We start from the raw sequence: 22,705 nt of genomic DNA on the forward strand, positions 1-22,705 counted from the left end.
TTTCGGCAGTTCCTCCAGAACCTCCCGTTCCGGCTGTTCCACCAAGTCCGGAACCTCCGGCTCCTGTGGTTCAGGCTGTCCCTCTCCGTACTCGTTATGGTCGCGAAATCCGGCTCCCTGCTAGGTTCCGCACCTCGGGTTCTGGGGGGGGTCATGTAGCGACCATAGAGAATGGTCCAGGTCGTCGAACCCTCGGATTGGCCAGCGAGGTCACGTGGGAACGCGACCATGAGGATTGGTCCAGCAAACGACATCGCTGATTGGCCAGCGATGTCAGGTGCGCGTTTGGCGCCCGATTTAGCCAGTTCGGCGAAGTCTTCAAGGAAGACAGTAAGTTTATATTGGTTGTCCTGTAACTTGTTGTTTTGATTCTGTATTCGTGTATTGCGGCTGCAATAAACTTCGTCTACAACTAGCAAGTTTCGGACTCGCCATACCTGTAGTGTTTAAAAAACAGAACCATGCAATCAGCTTTCTGCTGTGTTGCCCATGTACTTATATTTGATCGGACTGTCTGGAAAGGTTCTAGAAATAGAACCAATTAACAGTCACAACTTCAAACTAAATATTTACAATATTTGGATGAGTGAACTGTGATCTTCTAATTAAAAGTCAACATGTTTTGGAGAATGATTTTACCGAACTGTGCTGATATTGGTTTAGGCTTGTGGTAAGGAGATGTTTTCATTCCTCTTAATGAGCAACATCTCTTTGTCACAATAAAAACAATCACAGCTTTATAATCCACTGGGCATTTCTTTGGCAGGTAATTTGCAATTAAACGGCATTAACGATGACACCATCTACTGACTAAAGGCCCTCCATCAGCATCTGTGAAACAAGTACGGCATGCCTGGTCACACCGTGAACCTCAGCCTTTGCGAGACCTGTCGCTGCAGAACCGTGGCTCTCTGTCAAGCAGCATGTTATTTAGCTTGAGATGGTCTCTCGTGTTGATCTGCATTGGAGCAGCGTATGTCATGGGATGCAGTGCGACAATCCCCAAAAGCGTTTTCATACACAGTAAGTTGGATGCATGTACGGTTATAAATGTAGATACCGCAAAGGAAATTATTGAAATTGTTCATTGTAGTTTCTTTCTACAAGACAGGATACTGAGAAATGGCTCTGTGGAGCAGGGATTTACTTATTCAACAAAGGCAATAGCAAAGAATCTCACAGGCACCTTGCCACTAGTGAAAGGCTTTATTGCCACAGCTGTTGCTGTCATTTGTTTTGGCAGCAATTTTGTCCCGGTGAAGAAAATTGATACAGGAGATGGTGAGTTGCATGCTTTATTTGATTTAGGCTTGTAGTCATTGATGTGAATCCGCTAGTTGACCACCACCCTATTGTTAGCCAGCAGAACTGAGGCAGCAATATATTTGTAAGCCCATGAACTTTTACAATGTGTGTGTTATTTCCATGAGAAATTAAACAGTTGTGTTTGCATGCACATGGTGTTAACTTAATGTCATTGCTTGTGTGATTGCATTCCTTTCTTCACATTGACATGCTGAAGTATTACTTTTGCCTTTTCCAAAAGAAGACGTGCCAGTACGTATCTCCAGTTCTATCCAAATTCCTGTCTGGCAAACTTCCTGAACCTCTCTGTAACAGAGCCCATAAACAGTAACTCAGTATCTTCAAGATGCATCATAGTTATGTCTACAACAGTCCTCTCCATGGCACCATTAATTTTACTGCAAGTTTTAATGATTTAAATACTCCCAAATAACCTGCTCAATTTTTCAACGTGTTAGTGGCACTCAGTGTAAAAAGGAACAATTTGTTTTTGGAAGTGAAGAGATTAGGGACTGACGTGGCAGAGAGAGTTTGTGGAACATCGACAACCCATCAATATTCGTGATCCACTGCTGGATTATAAAGCTGCAAACATTTTTATTGTGATTCTCTAGTTATCTGGGCTGTGCTTCTTCATTCTAGTATTCATGCCCCCCTCTAAAAAGGCAAAAAAAGAATACAAACAGGATCATAATGTTCTAGCTCTCCATCATCAGATATTGGCAGAGAGAGAAGGGAGTGTTAGAGAGAGGGAGAGGGAGAGAAGGGGTATAACGGGCAGTGAGAGAGGGGGGAGAGTGAGGAGTGGAGAGAGAGAGTGAAAGTTGCTGCACTTGATTTGAAAGTCACGGCAACTAAACTTAAAGTGAGGTTAAAGTGAGAAAGACAAAGTGCAGATAATGGGCCATACTAAGAGTAGAAGTGCAGGAACCTTGAGCACCATTTCATGAGATAAGAAGGTAAATGATCTCATTACTGCACTCAAAAATCTGAATAGGTAACTTACGAGAGTTTTTGGATCATGCTCAGAGAAAGGTTCATGTGTGGTCTACGACATGAAAGGATCCAGTGGAGGATCCAGTATATATTTGACTATATTTGATTTGATATTTTAAATTGCATGGAGATGGCAGCCAAGAATGCAAGAGAATTCTGTCCTGTGCTAGCCATGTTGTGGCAGATGCTTGCAGTTCAGAAGTAAAAAAGGTTTCATGTGACAGGGGTGGCACAGTGGCGCATCGGTAGAGTTACTGCCTTACAACTGCTGGAGCGATTGGGCTTGTATACACTGGAATTTAGAAGGATGAGGGGGGATCTTATTGAAACATATAAGATAATTAGGGGATTGGACACATTAGAGGCAGGAAACATGTTCCCAATGTTGGGGGAGTCCAGAACAAGGGGCCACAGTTTAAGAATAAGGGGTAGGCCATTTAGAACGGAGATGAGGAAGAACTTTTTCAGTCAGAGAGTGGTGAAGGTGTGGAATTCTCTGCCTCAGAAGGCAGTGGAGGCCACTTCGTTGGATGCTTTCAAGAGAGAGCTGGATAGAGCTCTTAAGGATAGCGGAGTGAGGGGGTATGGGGAGAAGGCAGGAACGGGGTACTGATTGAGAGTGATCAGCCATGATCGCATTGAATGGCGGTGCTGGCTCGAAGGGCTGAATGGCCTACTCCTGCACCTATTGTCTATTGTCTATTGTCTATTGTCTACAACGCCAGAGACCCATGTTGGATCCTGACTACGAGTGCTTGTACGTTCTCCCTTTGACCGTGTGGGTTTTCTCCAGGTGCTCCTGTTTCCTCCCACACTTCAAAGACGTACAGGTTTGTAGATTAATTGGGTTTCTGTAAATTGTAAATTGTCGCTAGTTTGTTGGGTACTGCTAGTGTACAGGGTGATGGCTGGTTGTCATGGACTCGGTGGGCCGAAGGGCCTGTTTCCACACTATATCCCTATAGACTGCAACTGGCACAAGAGTCCTTTTTTTGCCACATATTTTAGACTCTAAATGCTACACCTACCAGAAGATAGAACGCAGAACAGTGGCTTTTAAAATGGAGCACAAAATCCAGGAGGAGCATCAACATGAAGACCATGCTTCTCATTAAAAAATCCACTTAAGGGGAATCTACACAATATTGGTACAGTGGACGGTACAGAATGTAATTTGTACAAGCAGTCGTAATGTAAGGGAACAGGACTTCACAATCACCATGCTGATTGATGGAAGATAGAAGAGACGCAACTCACTATCGTCCTTGTGGAAAAGGCCAAATATGACCAGCAGTTTCCTTTGTAAGGAATAAGCTCAGTCTAGGAACCACTAGTGTTGAAGAGGTTTGTGTGGAGTTTTCACAGTCTCCATGTGATCATGTGGGCTTCCTCCGGGTGCTCCCGTTCACTCCCACATCCCAAAGATGTACTGATTTATAGGTTAATTGGCCTCTGTAAAATTGCCCCTGGTGTGTAATGTAGGGAGTAGATGAGAAAGTGGGATAACATTGACCTAGTGTAAATTATGATCAGTGGTCAACATGGAATCGGTGGGCCAAAGGGCCTATGTCATTGCTGTATCTCTAAACTAAACTCAATAAACTCAATGTACATGTCAGCAAAAAGACAATTGTACAACACAGAAAATCAGTAACTTACAGTATTGGCCAATTTTGAATAATTAACAGCAGATGAGACACAACCCACATGCAAGAATTGGATGTAAATCTGGTCTTCTTTTGTTTAAGAACAGTGCAGTCTAACTACTTGTGAAAAAGTAGAACTATTGCAGATCATTTATTATGGCAGCAATTTAATCAATTATTGTAACAGATATTTCACGGTTGGTGTTGTGGCCAAGGTAAATTATTCTTTCTGTGGGTCCTGTTGAACATCATTGTTGAGTGTTGAACCTTTTTTTTTGTAGGCCTGTTTTTCCAGTGGATTTTTTGTACTGCAGTTTGGATTGTCTCACTGGTGATCCATCTTATCCAACAGTGCCCAAAGTTCTGGCCTCTCACAATGCTCGGTGGATTTCTGTGGGCTACAGGTACATTGATTACTACAACATAATTGCAAAATAAAGAGTACTTTCTTCATGTGACAGGGGGTTGATTTGTTTCTAGATGGTGAATGGAAGAAGGAAAGATGTATTATTTTTATTTGGGAAACATGACTTCTGATGGCGCCTGAATGGCTGGTGCAGCAGCAGGAATGAACTTGCTCTGCTTTGAGCTCATATTGTTCTGACCTGCCTTTGCTAAATCCTTTTTCATAACAGCATTTTAAAAAGTTCACTAAGGTAGACAAAATGTGTGGGAAGGAACTGCAGATGCTGGTTTATACCGGATAGACACAAAAAGTTGGAGTAACTGAGCTGTTCAGGCAGTATCTCTGGAGAAAAGGAATGGACAACGTTTTGGGTCAGAACTCTTCTTCAGACTGTGAAAGATAAAGAAGGTTAGAACAAAACAACTGTTGCCGGCCCATGTTTTAGGCAATAGACAATAGACGCAGGAGGAGGCCATTCGGCCCTTCGAGCCAGCACCGCCTTTCAATGTGATCATGGCTGATCATTCTCGATCAGTACCCTGTTCCTGCCTTCTCCCCATACCCCCTGACTCCGCTATCCTTAAGAGCTCTATCTAGCTCTCTCTTGAATGCATTCAGAGAATTGGCCTCCACTGCCTTCTGAGGCAGAGAATTCCACAGATTCACAACTCTCTGACTGAAAAAGTTTTTCTTCATCTTCGTTCCAAATGGCCTACCCCTTATTCTTAAACTGTGGCCAACAATTTTGTTCTGGCCTTCTCTGTCTTTCAGTCTGAAGGTTTCCGATCCAAAACGTCACCTGTTCCTTTTCTCCAGAGATGTTACCCGACCCGCTGAGTTATTCCAGCATTTTGTGTCTATCACTGGGGCAGTATCTCTATGAGGCAGGAGTTGAAACAAACTAGAACAATAGGATGAGAACTTATTTTCTGATTGCTGACTGAAGGGTTATGAATGAAATGGGCTGCACAGGGGCACAGGTGGTAGAGCTGCTGCCTCATAGTGCCAGACCCAGGTTCAATGGTGACCTCAAAGGCTGTCTGTGTGGAGTTTTCATGTTCTCCATGCGGCCGTGTGGGTCTCCTACAGGTGTTCCTCTTTCCTTCCATGTCCCAAGTTAATTGGCCTCTGTAAATTTGCCCTAGTGTGCAGGGAGTGGATGAGAAGGTGGGATAACATAGGGCTTGTGTGAACAGGTAATTGATGGTCAGCATGGACGCAGTGGTCTGAAGGGCCTTTTTTCATGCAATGTCTCTAAACTAAACTAAACTGAACTAAATATATTATAATGATCTGAACTTTGTTCATACAAATTCCCCATGAAGATTGTGGGAAATAAATTAAACCAAAGCAATCACGTTGGCTGACTCCTTCTCCCTGCAGTTCTGGAGCTTGTTGCTGCAACTGGGTGTTTTCAGTGGGCACCATTACTTCTTGACTGATAGTGCCTATTTTTAGCATCCATTCCATGTTAATATCTACATTATTAACCCAGCCTATCAGAACACCACAGAAAATACATCTAGATTTCCTATTAAGGTTCTGCTTAAATTCAGAAGAGCGAGAATGTATGAACTTTTAAAATTAACTTTAATTAGGAATTGTCTAAATTGCACTTTCTAAAAAAGAGGCCAAAATTCCTCTTAAGCTTGTGGACTTATTCTCCTTCCTTCAGGATGACACGGTGGCGCAATGATAGAGTTGCTTTCTTACAGCGCCAGAGATCTGGGTTCAATCCTGACTACGGATTCTGTCTATACGGAGTTTGAATGTTCTCCCTGAAACCTCATGAGTTTTCTCCGGGTGCTCCGGTTTCCTCCCATATTCCAAAGTCATGCAGATCTTAGGTTAATTGGCTTCTGTAAATTGTCCCTAGTATGTAGGATAGAACTAGTGTATGAGTGATTGCTGGACAGCGCGGACTCAATGGGCCGAAGGGCCTGTTTCCACGCTGCATCTCTAAAACTAAAACTAATAAAACCTCCTGCAGATTTTCCACCAGAGACTTCCTTTACGTCGAGGAAGCCCTCGACCTCCACCACTTCCTGCATCACTAAGTATCTGCATGCATTGTCTGTCTGGAATCACATGCTGGTTACTTTTACAGTACTTTTAGTTGGAAACAGATTCAGGAGTCAGGAAGCAAAAGCTCACTGACCAAAGCTTTTGTGAAGATGTGTGGAAAATGTGAACTTCAGGTACAAATTTAATTGCATGGCATTTTGTGACTAGCATTACCTTCAGATTTCTCGGAAATGCAGAAATGGTCTGTCTTGTTTATACATTAGTGGGCAATCTCTCTGGGCATTCAATTAACTTTCTTTATGAAGAGAGAAACCAGATATCTACAGCAGCACTTTAAAATACACCAAAATCTTTTTGATTCAATTATTTCCTTTCTTCCAGGGAACGTCACCGTTATTCCCATATTAAAAACTATTGGTCTTGGCATGGGAGCTTTAATCTGGGCTACATTTAGCCTTCTAATGGGCTGGGCTAGTTCAAGGTAAGTGAATAATTTAATTTATAATTAATAATTTAGTATCTTGTTTCAACTCCTGCTTAATTAGCTTTAGCTTTGTTTCCAGAGTCATGAGCTAAGAGTGCTTATTCATTATATGCACTGGATATGTCCAGAACAATGAAATCTAACTTGCTGCAGCTTTACAAGTTCATTAGGATACAACTAACTTCAGTGATTGAACAAAGAATTTGCTCGCCAATGTCACTCTTTTCCCCCATCCTTATTTACAGATCTGTCTGTGTTGCCCTTGTGAATTGTGAACGTTCGCCCCCGAACCCTGTTTTTTATCAACCCGAGGAATCAAACTCATGGTGATTGACCAGGCCTGGACGGACGGACCAACCTCTCCGTTTGTGCTAGCTGCAACTGTGATCCTTTATTCCTTGAGGGCAGGCATTTCAACCTAGTTAGTCCAATGTAAATCACTTCAATTGAAAGGTTTTTATGAGCAAAAAGAACTCTTGGCTAATCCACAACTAACAGATATATTTATTCTCTACAAATTGCACGGGTAATCATCCGTGTCCCCTCAAGGTTGGGAGGTGAAAGAGTTGGTGGGAAAGTGATGACAATTAGATTAGCCTTGATTTGTAAATGGAAAGATATTTTGTTTCACATTTTTCAATTCCCAGCCGGTCTTGTTTATAAAATTGCATTAAAAATGTTTTGGTTTCTCTCATGGGAAGCCGCAAATCCGACATAGAACAATGAACAATATTGCATAAGAACAGGCTTTTTGGCCCACAATGTCTGTGCTGAACATGATGCCAAGACAAACAATTATCTGCCTGCACATAATCCATATCCCACCATATCTTGCACATCAATAGACAATAGACAAAAAGTGCAGGAGTAGAACCATTTGGTCCTTCGAGCCGGCACCGCCATTCAATGTGATCATAATAATAATAATAATAATGCATTACATTTATATAGCGCTTTTCAAACACTCAAAGACGCTTTACAGGGATTTCTAGAACATAGAGAAGTGAATAAATAGATAAATAAGTAAACGAACAGAAAAGAAGACAGAAGGTGGGGTGACCTTCAGTGGTTGAAGGCAGTGCTGAACAGGTGAGACTTCAGTGATGTTTTGAATGTGGTGAGTGAGGAGGAGTCTCTGACGGTTTGGGGTAGTGAGTTCCATAGGGTGGGAGCAGCGATGGAGAAAGCCCTGTCCCCCCAGGATCTGAGTTTGGTCCGGATGGGGGGGGACAGGAGATTGGCAGCAGCAGAGCGGAGGGTGCAGGTGGGAGTGTGCCTGTGGAGGAGGTCAGTCAGGTAGGATGGGGCCAGGTTATGGAGGGCTTTGTAGGTCATGAGGAGGATTTTGTACTGGATTCTCTGGGGGATGGGGAGCCAGTGGAGTTTGTAAAGGACGGGGGTGATATGGTCACGGATCGGGGAGTGGGTGAGTAGACGGGCAGCGGAGTTTTGAATGTATTGAAGTTTACTGATGATTTTTGAGGGTGAGCCATAGAGGAGGCTGTTGCAGTAGTCCAGACGGGAGGTGATGAAGGCGTGGATGAGGGTTTCTGCAGCTGTGGAGGAGAGGGATGGACGGAGACGGGCAATGTTTTTGAGGTGGAAGAAGGCTGTCTTTGTGATGTGTTTGATGTGTTTGTCGAAGGAGAGGGTTTGATCAAAGACGATTCCAAGATTCCGGATGTGAGGGGTGGTGGATACTGGGAGACCATCAATATTGAGGATGAAGTTTTGGGTGGATTTGGTGAGCGTTTTTGGACCAATGATGATGATCATGGCTGATCATTCACAATCCGTACCCCGTTCCTGCCTTCTCCCCATACCCCCTGACTCCGCTATCTTTAAGAGCTCTATCTAGCTCTCTCTTGAAAGCATCCAGAGAATTGGCCTCCACTGCCTTCTGAGACAGAGAATTTCACAGATTTACAACTCTCTGACTGAAAAAGCTTCTCCTCATCTCCGTTCTAGTGCCGATTGAAAGTCTTTTAAATATCATTATTTTATCTTCTGGTCAACATGGATCAATCAGGAGGTAACCTCAGGTCCTCCTGAAGGCATTGTGTCTACACCATTAGGTGAGACTTCGTAATATTTGCTTATTAATACTCAGCTTTTGATGTGTCTAAACTTTAAATCCAGATCCTCTTACAATTTTGTCCAACAGAACAGAATTCCAAAGTTAAAGTGAGAGAGAATTTATTTGACGTCAATGCAGTGTTTGAAGAGTGTGGCCTCAAGGAGCTATATGAAAAAAATTGTAGGAATAAAGGGGAAAGCAGGATTGGCCCCCTGCACAAATAAAAGCTGTAGTTGTTGGTTGATTATCATGCCTCCCAGGTGTCTCTGCAGGTTGTCCTCAGGGCTACGTTCCAGACCCCATTCTTGGCTACATTTCCTCACAAACGACATCAATGGTTCAATGGTTCTTTATTCATTGCATTTACTTCATTTGCATCCAGTTCAGTTCAGTTTATTGTCACGTGTACCGAGGTACAGTGAAAAGCTTTTTGTTGGGTGCTAACCAGTCAGCAGAAAGGCAATACATGATTACAATCTATCATGTACAGTATATCAGAAAGAAAACTGCAGATGCTGGTTTAAATCGAAGGTAGACACAAAATGCTGGTGTAACTCAGCGGGTCAGGCAGCATCTCTGGAGAGAAATTGGTGACTTTTCGGGTCGAGACCTTCTATGTTTCTATGTTTCTATGATTCCATAATATTCAGTTATTTATTTAAGGTAGCAATTGATATATTTATAACTATTCTGAGAATTAAGGAATGAGGGGTTTGTGCAGGAAAATGGCACCGAGGTGAAGGATTGTCAAGGAAGCCATTAAATGGTGGAGTAGGCCTGAGTGTGACTCCTGTGCCTAATTCTAATGGTTTCTATCTGTTCCTTCCCGATTCCCCTTTCTTCATAGCCTCTTTCCTCTTGTTATTGGGATACTTTAGTGTCTTATGCCATCAAATGTTTGCTCAAATTGTCTATCATTTCTCCCAATTTAAATTCCCCAGTCTCATTCTTCATGCTCAATATTTACTTTACGGTCTTTCTTTTCGTGCTGAAGATCTTGCTGTTTAAAAAACATTATCTTGCTAACTTACTCACATAATCTAGCCTCTTATAGACAATAGACAATAGACAATAGGTGCAGGAGTAGGCCATTCAGCCCTTCGAGCCAGCACCGCCATTCAATGCGATCATGGCTGATCACTCTCAATCAGTACCCCGTTCCTGCCTTCTCCCCATACCCCCTCACTCCGCTATCCTTAAGAGCTCTATCCAGCTCTCTCTTGAAAGCATCCAACGAACTGGCCTCCACTGCCTTCTGAGGCAGAGAATTCCACACCTTCACCACTCTCTGACTGAAAAAGTTCTTCCTTATCTCCGTTCTAAATGGCCTACCCCTTATTCTTAAACTGTGGCCCCTTGTTCTGGACTCCCCCAACAATGGGAACATGTTTCCTGCCTCTAATGTGTCCAATCCCCTAATTATCTTATATGTTTCAATAAGATCCCCCCTCATCCTTCTAAATTCCAGTGTATACAAGCCTAATTGCTCCAGCCTTTCAACATACGACAGTCCCTCCATTCCGGGAATCAACCTAGTGAACCTACGCTGCACGCCCTCAATAGTAAGAATATCCTTCCTCAAATTTGGAGACCAAAACTGCACACAGTACTCCAGGTGCGGTCTCACCAGGGCCCGGTACAACTGTAGAAGGACCTCTTTGCTCCTATACTCAACTCCTCTTGTTACAAAGGCCAACATTCCATTGGCTTTCTTCACTGCCTGCTGTACCTGCATGCTTCCTTTCAGTGACTGATGCACTAGGACACCCAGATCTCGTTGAACATCCCCTCTTCCTAACTTGACACCATTCAGATAATAATCTGCCTTTCTATTCTTACTTCCAAAGTGAATAACCTCACACTTATCTACATTAAACTGCATCTGCCATGTATCCGCCCACTCACACAACCTGTCCAAGTTACCCTGCAGCCTTATTGCATCTTCCTCACAATTCACACTACCCCCCAGCTTAGTATCATCTGCAAATTTGCTAATGGTACTTTTAATCCCTTCATCTAAGTCATTAATGTATATCGTAAATAGCTGGGGTCCCAGCATCGAACCTTGCGGTACCCCACTGGTCACTGCCTGCCATTCCGAAAGGGACCCATTTATCCCCACTCTTTGCTTTCTGTCTGTCAACCAATTTTCTATCTATGTCAGTACCCTACCCCCAATACCATGTGCTCTAATTTTGCCCACTAATCTCCTGTGTGGGACCTTGTCGAAGGCTTTCTGAAAGTCGAGGTACACCACATCCATTGACTCTCCCCTGTCAATTTTCCCAGTTACATCCTCAAAAAATTCCAGTAGATTTGTCAAGCATGATTTCCCCTTCGTAAATCCATGCTGACTCGGAATGATCCTGTTACTGCTATCCAAATGCTCAGCAATTTCGTCTTTTATAATTGACTCCAGCATCTTCCCCACCACTGATGTCAGACTAACTGGTCTATAATTATCCGTTTTCTCTCTCCCTCCTTTCTTAAAAAGTGGGATAACATTTGCTATCCTCCAATCCACAGGAACTGATCCTGAATCTATAGAACATTGAAAAATGATCTCCAATGCTTCCACTATTTCTAGAGCCACCTCCTTAAGTACCCTGGGATGCAGACCATCAGGCCCTGGGGATTTATCAGCCTTCAGTCCTATCAGTCTACCCAAAACCATTTCCTGCCTAATGTGGATTTCCTTCAGTTCCTCCATCACCCTAGGTTCTCCGGCCCCTAGAACATTTGGGAGATTGTGTGTATCCTCCTAATTTTCGCTTTTACGTGCTAGTTTCCCAAAAATTCCCAATCTGCCAGCCTTCCACTATTCCGTGCGACAATGAATGCTCTTCCTTTCTATTATCTACCACACCATCCTTAACATCCTTACTTTGCCATGGATGGATTACCCTTCTAATTGAGTCTTTTTGTTTTCTCTCAGTGGAGCATATCCTTGATGATAATTATGAAAACTTCCCAAAAATGTCTGTTACCGTTTATCAATTGTCTTATTTTTTAATCTATTTTCCCAACTCATTAAATTCATTCAGCATTTATACAGTACTACTTTAATTTTATTTAAATTTAAGATATTAGTTTCAGACCTATGCTTCTCTTTCTGACAATATGAGATTTTATGAATGTTATGATTACTTTTTCCAGAGGATATTTTACAATGACATTATCACACATGACTATTGTAAAAATAGCCTGTTTCCTGGTTAATCCCAAAGCATCCAGTGCCAAGAATCCACAAAATAAACACATTATGAACTCATCCTCAAGACATTTATCGCTGATTTGATTTGTCCAGTCACCCATGTTTATTTCAATTCCTTCCCTTTAACCCCTCAATATTTCTTCATTTACATACTGCCGAACTGTACAGATACTATTAAGCAGTCAGGGATCAACTCTCACCACTGACATCTTCCTTTAAAAAAATATCTTTACCCATCTGGATGGATAGCTTGAGAAAAACACAAAGTCCTGAAGGAGTCCAGCAGATGCTGGAATCTTAAACATAACACAAAGTGATGGGGGTCTAAGCTGGTCAGGCAGCATCCGGAGAGGCAATGAATTCAGAGAATGAATATGGGGCCCAACCTCAAATGTCAACTGGTCATTCCTTCCCCAGATGCTGCTTGACCAGCTTAGACCCCCAGCACTTTGTGTTATGTTTAAGATTCCAGCATCTGCTGTTGCTTACTGTATATCTGGATCTCTCCCACTAAAGTATAAAGTATCATTAATCTTCTGACACAAGATTTCTCATGACTGTAATGATCTTTTATTAACAGAGCTACTTCATTCCCTTTCTGGCTATCCATTCACAATGCCAGGCACCTAGAAAATTCACTTCCCAGTCCAGGTCAGATTTTCACTGTGATAGTTATCAGATCATACACATTTATTTCTATGTGTCATTAATTTATGCTCTGCCCTGAATTCTGCATGCACTCAGATAAGGAATCTGAGTGAAAGGCAGAGTTCAGGGCAGAGCATGGATTGTGTTTTATCTAGACACAAGGAACTGCTGATGCTAGAATCTTTTGCAGAACACAAAGTACTGGAGGAACCCATCGGGTCAGGCGGCATCTCTGGAGGCCATAGAGGGACGACATTTTGGGTCGGGACCCTTGTTCAGGGGCTTTAATCTTTTTACCGTTGTTTTCCATTCTGACTGTGTAGACAATCAGACAGAAGGTCTGCAACCTGAAATTAGGACTCTGTTTCTCTTTCCACAGAGCCGGCCTGACATTCTGAGCATTTCAGATTTATTTCAGATATTTTGATTATTTCTTTTCAGGTACACTTTTGCACTTGTATCCTTTCTCCCCTGTGTTTAACATTACCCCACTCTAAAATAGACACATAGACACAGAGAAAATAGGTGCAGGAGGAGGCCATTTGGCCCATTCATTCATCTCCCTATCCCTTGATTCCACTAGCCCCTAGAGCTCTATCTAACTCTCTTTTAAATTCATCCAATGAATTGGCCACTACTGCCTTCTGTGGTAGAGAATTCCACAAATTCACAACTCTCTGGGTTAAAAAGTTTCTTCTCACCTCAGTATTAAATGGCCTCCCCTTTATTCTTAGACTGTGGCCCCTGGTTCTGGACTCCCCCAACATTGGGAACATTTTTCCTGCATCTAGCTTGTCCAGTCCTTTTATAATTTTATACGTCTCTATAAGATCCCCTTTCATCCTTCTAAACTCCAGTGAATACACGCCCAGTCTTTCCAATCTTTCCTCATATGACAGTCCCGCCATTCCGGGGATTAACCTCGTGAAACTACGTTGTCAATAGCAACCACTGTGTCAATAGCAAGGATGTCCTACCTCAAATTAGGAGACCAAAACTGCACACAATATTTTAGATGTGGTTTCACCAGGGCCCTATACAACTGCAGAAGGACCACTTCAAGACTCAAATCCTCTCATTAGGAAGGCCAACATGCCATTAGCTTTCTTCACTGCCTGCTGTACCTGCACGCTTACTTTCAGTGACTGGTGTACAAGGACATCCAGATCTCACTCATTACACTTCCCCTTTACCTAATCTGACACCATTGAAATAAAATGGTGCCTCCTTGTTTTTGCCGCCAAAGTGGATACCCTCACCTTTATCTACATTATACTGCATCTGCCATGCATCTGCCCACTCATTCAACCTATCCAAGTCACCCTGCAACCTCCTAACATCCTCTTCGTGGTTCACACTGCCACCCAGCTTTGTGTTATGTGCAAACTTGCTCGTGTCACTTCGAATTCCATCATCCAAATCATTAACATATATTGTAAATAGTTGCGGCCCCAGCACCGAGCCTTGCGGCACTCCACTCACCACTGCCTGCCATTCTGAAAAGGGCCCGTTTATTCAAACTCTTTGCTTTCTGTCCGACAACCAATTCTCTATCCATGTCAATACCATACCCCCACTACCATGCCCACTAATCTCTTGTGTGGGACCTTATCAAAGGGCTTTCTGAAAGTCTAGATACAGTACATTCACTGGCTCTCCTTCATCCATTTTACTTGTCACATCCACAAAAAATTCCAGAAGATTAGTCAAGCAGGATTTCCCCTTTATAAATCCATGCTGACTTGGACCAATCCTTTTACTGCTATCCAAATGCCCCGTTATTATCTCTTTAATAATTGACTCCAGTATCTTCCCCACCACCGATGACAGGCTAACTGGTCTATAATTCCAATTTCTCTCTCGCTCTTTTCTTGAAAAGTGGGATAACATTAGCTACCCTCCAATCCACAGGAACTGACCCTGAATCTATAGAACATTGGAAAATGATCACCAATGTGGCCACCTCCGAGAGAATGATGAAAGAATGGTTCGACCGGGCTTGTATTCACTGGAATTTAGAAGAATGAGAAGGGATCTTATAGAAACATATAAAATTCTTAAAGGATTGGACAGGCTAGAAGCAGGAAAAATGTTCCCGATGTTGGGGGAGTCCAGAACCAGAGGTCACAATTTAAGAAAAAGGGGTTGGCCATTTAGTACTGAGATGAGAAAAAACTTCTTCACCCAGAGAGTTGTAAATCTGTGGAATTCTCTGTCGCAGAAGGCAGTGGAGGTCAATTCACTGGATGTTTTCAAGAGAGAGTGAGATTTAGGTCTTAGGGCTAAAGGAATTAAGGGATTATGGGGAAAAAGCAGGAATGGGGTACTGATTTTAGATGATCAGCCATGATCATATTGAATGATGGTGCTGGCTCGAAGGGCCAAATGGCCTACTCCTGCATCTATTTTTCTATGTTTCTATGTTTCTCTGTTTATATAATCTGGAAATATATTTATCTTGTACCAGATCTGGAAAAACCACAACTTTTATTCTGATTTGCATTTACGTATTTTTGACCAACTGAATTGCAAATGGTAGAATAGTTACAGTATTTCAATTAAATCTGTGCTCACAAACCAACCTGTGCAAAGTGACAGGATTACACTGAACAAACCTTCAATGTATAACGTGTTTCAGTCACATTAAATGTATTTTAAGGGGATAAAATGTTTAACGTCTCTTACCTTTCTTGTTGCTATTTTAATAATAACATCCTTTCACAAGATTTAAACATTTTAAATATTTTTCCCCCCAGAAATATGAGGTCATAATAAACGAGTACCCATACAATAGATTGCTTTCAGATTTCATGTAATGAACGTAACTTCATTTTTCTGAGAATGATGGCTGTACCTTAGTTTAACATTGAACGATCAATCCATTTCAGACTACTTTATGTCTCTAAGTAACCCAATAGAAATTTCTGTTAGCATGCCAGATGGAAATTCCCTATGAAGGAAGAAAATTTGCAGTGAAGCGAGAATCTTATTCGTAAAAACATTTCTTGCTTCAGCACTTAAAAAAATTTAGTTAATTTACTTTCAAGAATAGATTTCATTAAATATAAAATATTCTCTCTGAAAAAAACTGATTAATTTCTAGAATGTATTCAGGACTGTTTATTACAAAAAACTATATTGAAAACTGTAAGAGGAAGAGTCATTACTAAAGAGTCATAGGGTCATGGAGTCGTAGAGTGATACAGCGTGGAAACAGGCCCTTCAGCACAACTTGCCGACACCGGCCAACAAGTCCTAGCTACACGAGTCCCACCTGCCCGCATTTGGTCCATATCCCTCCAAACCTGTCCTATCCATGTACTTGTCTAAATGTTGAGATAGTCCCTGCCTCAACTACCTCCTCTGGCAGCTTGTTCCATACACCCACCATCCTTTGTGTGAATATGTTACTCCGCAGATTCCTGTTAAATCTTTTCCCCTTCACCTTAAACCTATGTCCTCTGGTCGTCAACTCACCTACACTGGGCAAGAGACTCTGTGCATCTACCCAATCGATTCCTCTCATGCAAATGGTAAAGAACTCAAGTGGATAATTAGCAAGGCCAAAAGGGACCATGAAATATCATTAGCAAGTCAGATTTAAAAAAAAAAATAGGATAAAAAATCTCGGGATTTAAAAAAATCTGAATTCCTAATTATATTAAAAACAGGAGGTTAACCAGGAAGAAGTTGGACCACTCAAGGGTAAAGGAAGGGACATGTGCTTGGAGTCAGAGCATATAATTGAGGTACTAAACCAGTACTTGGCATCTGTTTTCATTAAGGAATCAGATATGGAGCACAGTGAGATCAGTTTGTAGAATATTAATATGCCATGGCAGTTTGAGATCGAGAAGAAGGTGGTGTTGGGTTCTTTAAGTGCATTAAGGAGGATAAATCCCCAATGAACTAATTCTCTATGAAGTAAGATAATTCACTGCAAAGTGAGAAATGTAGTCGTAAAACCACTTCTTGGCTCAGCACTTGGTTTTTAATCAATTATTTGCAAGATTAGATCTCAAGATTCGCGGCAAGTCAAGTTGTACTAATGTTTGAGTTTTTAGATGAGGTGACAAAGGTGATCGATGAGGGTGGTGGATGTTAGCTACATGGATTTTAGTAAGGCATTCGATAAGGTCCTCCATGGTAGGCAGATCCAGAATATTAAGATGCACAAGGTTCATAATGACTTGGTCGTATGGATTCAGAACTGGCTTAGTTATGGAAGACTGAGTGTTTGGTTAGAAGGGCACTTTTCAGACTGGAGCTCTGTGATTAAGGGAGTACTGCAGGGATCTGTGCTGGGATCTTTGTTGTTTGTGATTTGTATAAATGATTTAGACAAAAATGTAGAATGGCTGGTAGTATGTTTTCAGATGACACCAAGATTGCTGGAGTTTGGAATAGTGAGGAAGGCTGTCAAAGTATACAGTGGAATATAAACCAGCTACAGAAATGGGTGGAGAAAGGGCAGATGGAGTTAATCTGAGCGTGTGAGGTGTTGTACTTTGGGAAATCAAATGTAAGGAGAAGTTATATGGTTGATGACAATCCCTTAATAGCATTGAAGTGTTGAGGGATCTTGGAGGCTGGGTCCATAGTTCCCTGAAAATGGCAACGCAAGTGGAGTGCTCAAGAAGAAATATTGTATGCTTGTCTTCATTGGTCGGGTCACTGAGTGCAAGAGTCAGGTAGTCGTAATGCAGCTCTAAAAGGCTTTGGTTAGGCTGCAGTTGGAATATTGCTTGCAGTTCCGGTTTGCCCCATTACAGGAAGTATGTGGAGGCTTAGGAGAGGGTGTAGAGGAGGTTCACCAGAATGCTTGCTGGATTAAGGGAGCATTTGCTACAAGGAGGGGCTTGTCAAATTTACGTTGTTTTCTTTGGAATGCTGGAGGTTGAGGGGAGACCTGATAGAAGTATATGAAATGATGAGAGGCTTAGATAGAGTAGACATTCTGAACTTTTTTTCCCCAGAATGGAAATGTGGAAGTCTAGAGGGCATAACTTTAGGGTGAGAAGGGAAAAGTTTAAAGGATATGTGCAGGGCAGGTTTTTTATACAGACGGTGATAAGTGCCTGGAATGCACTGCCAGGGGTGGTGGAAGAGGCATATACGATAATACATTTAAGATGCTTTTAGATAGGCATGTGGATATAAAGGGAATGGAGGAATATGGATCATATGCAGAGAGATGAGAATAGATTATCTAGGCATGTTCAACACAGACATTGTGGGCTGAAATGTCTGTTCCTGTGCTATACTGTTCTATGTTTGATTTAATTAGCACATTATTATAAAATTGCAATAAAGTAGTGACGGCTTGACAAAGGCCTCAAGATTTTTAATTTCTATAGGGGAAAACGATGTTCCAACAAATTAATCAAACTAATTTGGCTGAGCTATAGTACAGGGAACTGACAAAGGAACAATTTAAGGAAATGTTTGGTACAATATTAAAACTGTACAAACAGTTAGAAAACACACGACACAGTGGAACAATTGAACAACGTTGATCAAAACAAAAAGAAGCTTTCAATTAAAAGCAAAGATTTATACAATGTAAGGAACCATGAAATAGTTATGAAATAGTTAACACAACGTGTGCACAATGTGTTAACTGTATGTTTGTGCTGTCATTTGTGAGCGGAGAACCAAGGCACATTCCTTGTATCTGCATACTGGCAAATAAACTTATTCAATTCAATTCAATAGTAACAAACTGGGAGAGATACTAAAACAGCACCAACCAAGCCTAAAATAATGGAGCTTCACACAGCAGTAGTATGTTAAATCATTGATGCATGAAATACTAGCCTCAACTAGATGACTGTAAAATAATCAGATGATGACAAACGCATTTCATAAGTCACTCGGTGGGTTTTCACCCTGAATCATACGTGAAAACGTCAACTGCATTTCCCCATGACCTGCCTGATGTGTCATTGGATGTGTCATTGCCACGCGATCCACTGCAAAGTGAGCCAAAAACACCCTGAAAGGATAGGTTTAGGTTTATTATTGTCGCATGTACCAAGACTCCTTGAAAACCTTTGTTTTGCATGCTGTCAGATATACAATACATAGATACAAACAGTTCAAACCCAAATACAATAGAGAGAATAAAGGGGAAGATACGGGGAGCAGAATATAGCTCTCAGCATTGATGGTGCATTGTGGTGCATCAGTTCCTTAGATATTGTCCTCAATGGGGGAAGAGGTGAATCGATCATTACCCTAGCTCATGGAAGGACAGTTTAGAAGCCTACTTTCAATAATAGTCAAATGCAGCACAGAGATGAAGAAAACTGGGGGGGGGGGGGGGGGAGGTTGTTGGGAGGGTATCACCTGTGCCTGGCAACTCTCCACTTGACAGTATGGCTCACTGGGTCCCTTTATTACAAATTCTCCTGAGCCAGTGCAAGGAAAAGTAAAATGGAGGGAGGTGACTTGCAAGGCAGCAAGAACAGCAGTTGAAAGCACGGGGAGGCCATCATTGTGGTAGGAAATGTGGTCCCTGGGGAGGCCTTGAGGCGAGACTGGAGCCGAGAAGTTTGCAAGTTATTCCCACTGTGGCCCACCACCCTTGCATCCTTCTGGTCAATGTACAATCGCTGGGTGTCAACAACTCAGAGCAAGACTGTTGTATCAGAGGGACACGAGGGACTGCTGTGTACAGTCTTTGACTCGGACAAGGCTCACTCCTACTCTCCAGTGTGGTCTGACTGCTTTCCATCCATCCCGTGGGCAGGACAGCAACGTGAGGAAAAGGAAGCTGTGACTCCGTCTGCTTCATGATCGACTCAGCGTGGTGCTCAGATGTCGCAGTCTTGTATCATTTCTGCTCTTCCTACTTGGAACATCTGTCAGGTGATTGCCAACCGTTCCATCTACTGAGGGAGTTCTCCGCCATCATTCTGACTGCAGTCTTCATCCCGCTTCGGGTGGATGTCAAGCTAAAGCTGGAATTGAGCACCGTGATCAACAAGGATGAAACAGTGTACCCCAGAGCCTAGCACAACTCCACCAGGAACGTCAACCAGGCCAAGTTGAAGAAGTATCACTGAACGATCATCAACATGTCACCTTCAACACCAGAGGACCCAATGCACTTGACCACTGCGGCTACCACAATCAGAAATGTCTGGTGCTCCATCCCTCACCCACGCTTTCGATAAGGGCAGCAAGGTGGTGCAGCGGTAGAGTTGTTGCCTTATAGCGCCAGAGACCCGGGTTGGATCCTGACTATGGGTGCTGTCTGTATGGAATGTGTACGTTCTCCCCGTGAGCGCGTGGGTTTTCTCCGGGATCACCAGTTTCCTCCCACACTCCACAGATGTACAGATTTGTAGGTTAAGTGGCTTTGGTAAAGATTGTCAATTGGCACTCGTGTGCAGGAAGGTGCTAGTGCATGGGGATCACTGGTCCGCACGGACACAGCTGTTTAAACTAAACTAAACTAATCTGACCACCTGGCTGTGCTTCCTCTTCCTGTGTACAGACAGAGATTGAAGAGCACAGCACAGGGATGGCACAGGAAGAAGATAATGACCCAGCTGGACTGGGGGGTGAGGGGGCAGAGGAGCAATCATGGGATAGCTTAGAATCGGCGGATGGGCGATGTTCAAGGATTTGTCAACTGACCCAAATAAATATGCTAACGTGGTTACCAACATAAGGATATATGAGGGTGTACCTACAAAAACATTCTGAGTCTTCCCTTGCTAGAAGCCCAGGATAAGCCGGAGATTTTTAATCTGCTGAGGGCTAGATCTGTGACGTTCAGGACTGGAGATGCTCATCCATACCAGAAGTCCATGTATGACTTTCTGAATGCTACCATGAGTATGAAGAGACAGGTTTGAACTAAGATGGTCACAGATGGTTGTTTGAATGCTGTGGCAGGGTTTGTACGCCGTCATCTCTTGCAAGGCAAAACCGGGTAACATTAGTGGAAATGACGCATCAGTGATTACCATCCAGTAGAACGTAAATCCACTGCAATGAAGTGATTTTAGAGGTTGGTTATGGCACAAATCAACTCCTACCTCAGAAATGATCTGGATCTGCTTCAATTTCCTTGTCCCCACAACAGATGCCATCTCACTGGCTCTTCACTCAGCTCTGGTCCATCTGGATAACAGGAATACATACATTGGTCTGCTGTTCATCGATGGCAGCTCACCTTCACACAATCATTACGTCGAAACATCCTGACAAGCAGCGGCCAAGCCTATCAGCAGGCCCGGCTCCCTACCACGGACCAGGGACTTGCTCCCCAGTGAATTTGCTTCCACTGCCTTCTGTGGCAGAGAATTCCACAGATTTACAACTCTCTGGGTGATTTTTTTTTTCCTCATCTCAGTTCTAAATGACCTACCCCTTATTCTTAAACTCTGACCCCTGGTTCTGGACTCCCCCAACATCGGGACCATTTTTCCTGCATCTCGCCTGTCCAATCGTCAAAGAATTTTATATGTTTCTATAAGATCCCCTCTCATCCATTAAATTCCAGTGAATGTAAGCCCAGTTGATCCATCCTTTCATCATATGTCAGTCCCGCCAAATAACTTGGTGAATCTACGCTGCACACAATACTCCAGGTGTGGTCTCTCCAGGGCCCTTTACAACTGCAGTAGGGCCTCCTTGTAATAGCAGGATGTGTATTGCAGTGCATAATGTAGCAGCAATGCTTGTGGCCACAAGTGTAGCATTGAGAAATGAGTCTGGCAGAAGCTGTCATCAAAACATCTCCACCAACATCTTACAGCATTTCCTGTTTTATCATGTGGGAAAAACACCAGTTGAAAGCTGCGCCTTTATTTTTAATAGCCAACTTTTCTCGATAAACATAAAACTGACCACTGCATATTGGTAACATCATTAGATGGCCTTGTTGATTTCCCATGCTCACTAATAAATCTGCAAATGATTTCTGATTTCAATCTAATGTGTATATTAAAAAAGCATGCACAAATTACAAAACAATGAAACTTGGAAAGTAAGCAAACAATTTTTTTCTCATGTACATTTGATGGAACATTTAAGGGAAGTGGACATTATACATATTTACTTGAAAGACCACAAGGGAACAATATACTAAGTTAACAAATGCTTTGTGCCTGCTTAGAAACATAGAAACATAGAAAATAGGTGCAGGAGTAGGCCATTCGGCCCTTCGATATGCACCGCCATTCAATATGATCATGGCTGATCATCCAACTCAGTATCCCGTACCTGCCTTCTCTCCATACCCCCTGATCCCTTTAGCCACAAGTGCCACATCTAACTCCCTCTTAAATATAGCCAATGAACTGGCCTCAACTACCTTCTGTGGCAGAGAATTCCACTCTGTGGAGGAGAATTCCACTCTGTGGCAGAGAATTCCACAGGGGAGGTGGGGAGGATAATAGGACATAATTAGCATAAATATAGATTACAGGGAGCAATTTAGCAATATAAATTTCCAGCTGCACAGATTGCTTTTTCCAATGTTTTCCTGGATTGTGCCTTAGATCTGGAAACTTGCAAAAGCTTTTCACTTTAGTTAAGTTTAGTTTAGAGGTGCAACGCAGAAACAGGCCCTTCGGCCCACTGATTCCGCGCCGACCAGCGATCCCTGTGCACTAACACTATCCTACACACTCGTGACAATTTACAAATTTTACTGATACCATTTAACCTAGAAACCTGTACGTCTTTGAATGTAAGGCAGCAACTCTACCGCTGCGCCACTTGTTGAAGAATGGAGGAAAAGAGAAGCAATGTATCTCCAGAACCATTCATTTAATATCATACAGTATGTGGAAATTACTGAAATCAAAAATCATGGAATGAGTGACTTAGTGTGAGGTGACGTATGACCCAGTCAAGGAGAGACAGCATGGATGCTTGGACAGCTATT

General features: G+C 42.5%; 1 protein-coding gene across 1 annotated transcript in view; it reads left to right on the plus strand.

Annotated features, from left to right (window-relative positions):
* The first annotated feature begins 940 nt into the window (after window positions 1–940).
* The window catches only part of LOC144599831 (transmembrane protein 144-like), a 60,999-nt gene continuing 39,234 nt past the window's right edge, over window positions 941–22,705 (plus strand). Inside the window, 4 exon segments of the mRNA XM_078411087.1 lie at window positions 941–1,023; window positions 1,112–1,281; window positions 4,229–4,351; window positions 6,760–6,859. Of these exon segments, the coding sequence (XP_078267213.1) occupies window positions 941–1,023; window positions 1,112–1,281; window positions 4,229–4,351; window positions 6,760–6,859 (476 nt within the window).

This window comes from Rhinoraja longicauda, chromosome 1 (genome assembly GCF_053455715.1).
Source record: "Rhinoraja longicauda isolate Sanriku21f chromosome 1, sRhiLon1.1, whole genome shotgun sequence".
In the NCBI taxonomy this organism is placed as follows: Eukaryota; Metazoa; Chordata; class Chondrichthyes; order Rajiformes; family Arhynchobatidae; genus Rhinoraja; species Rhinoraja longicauda.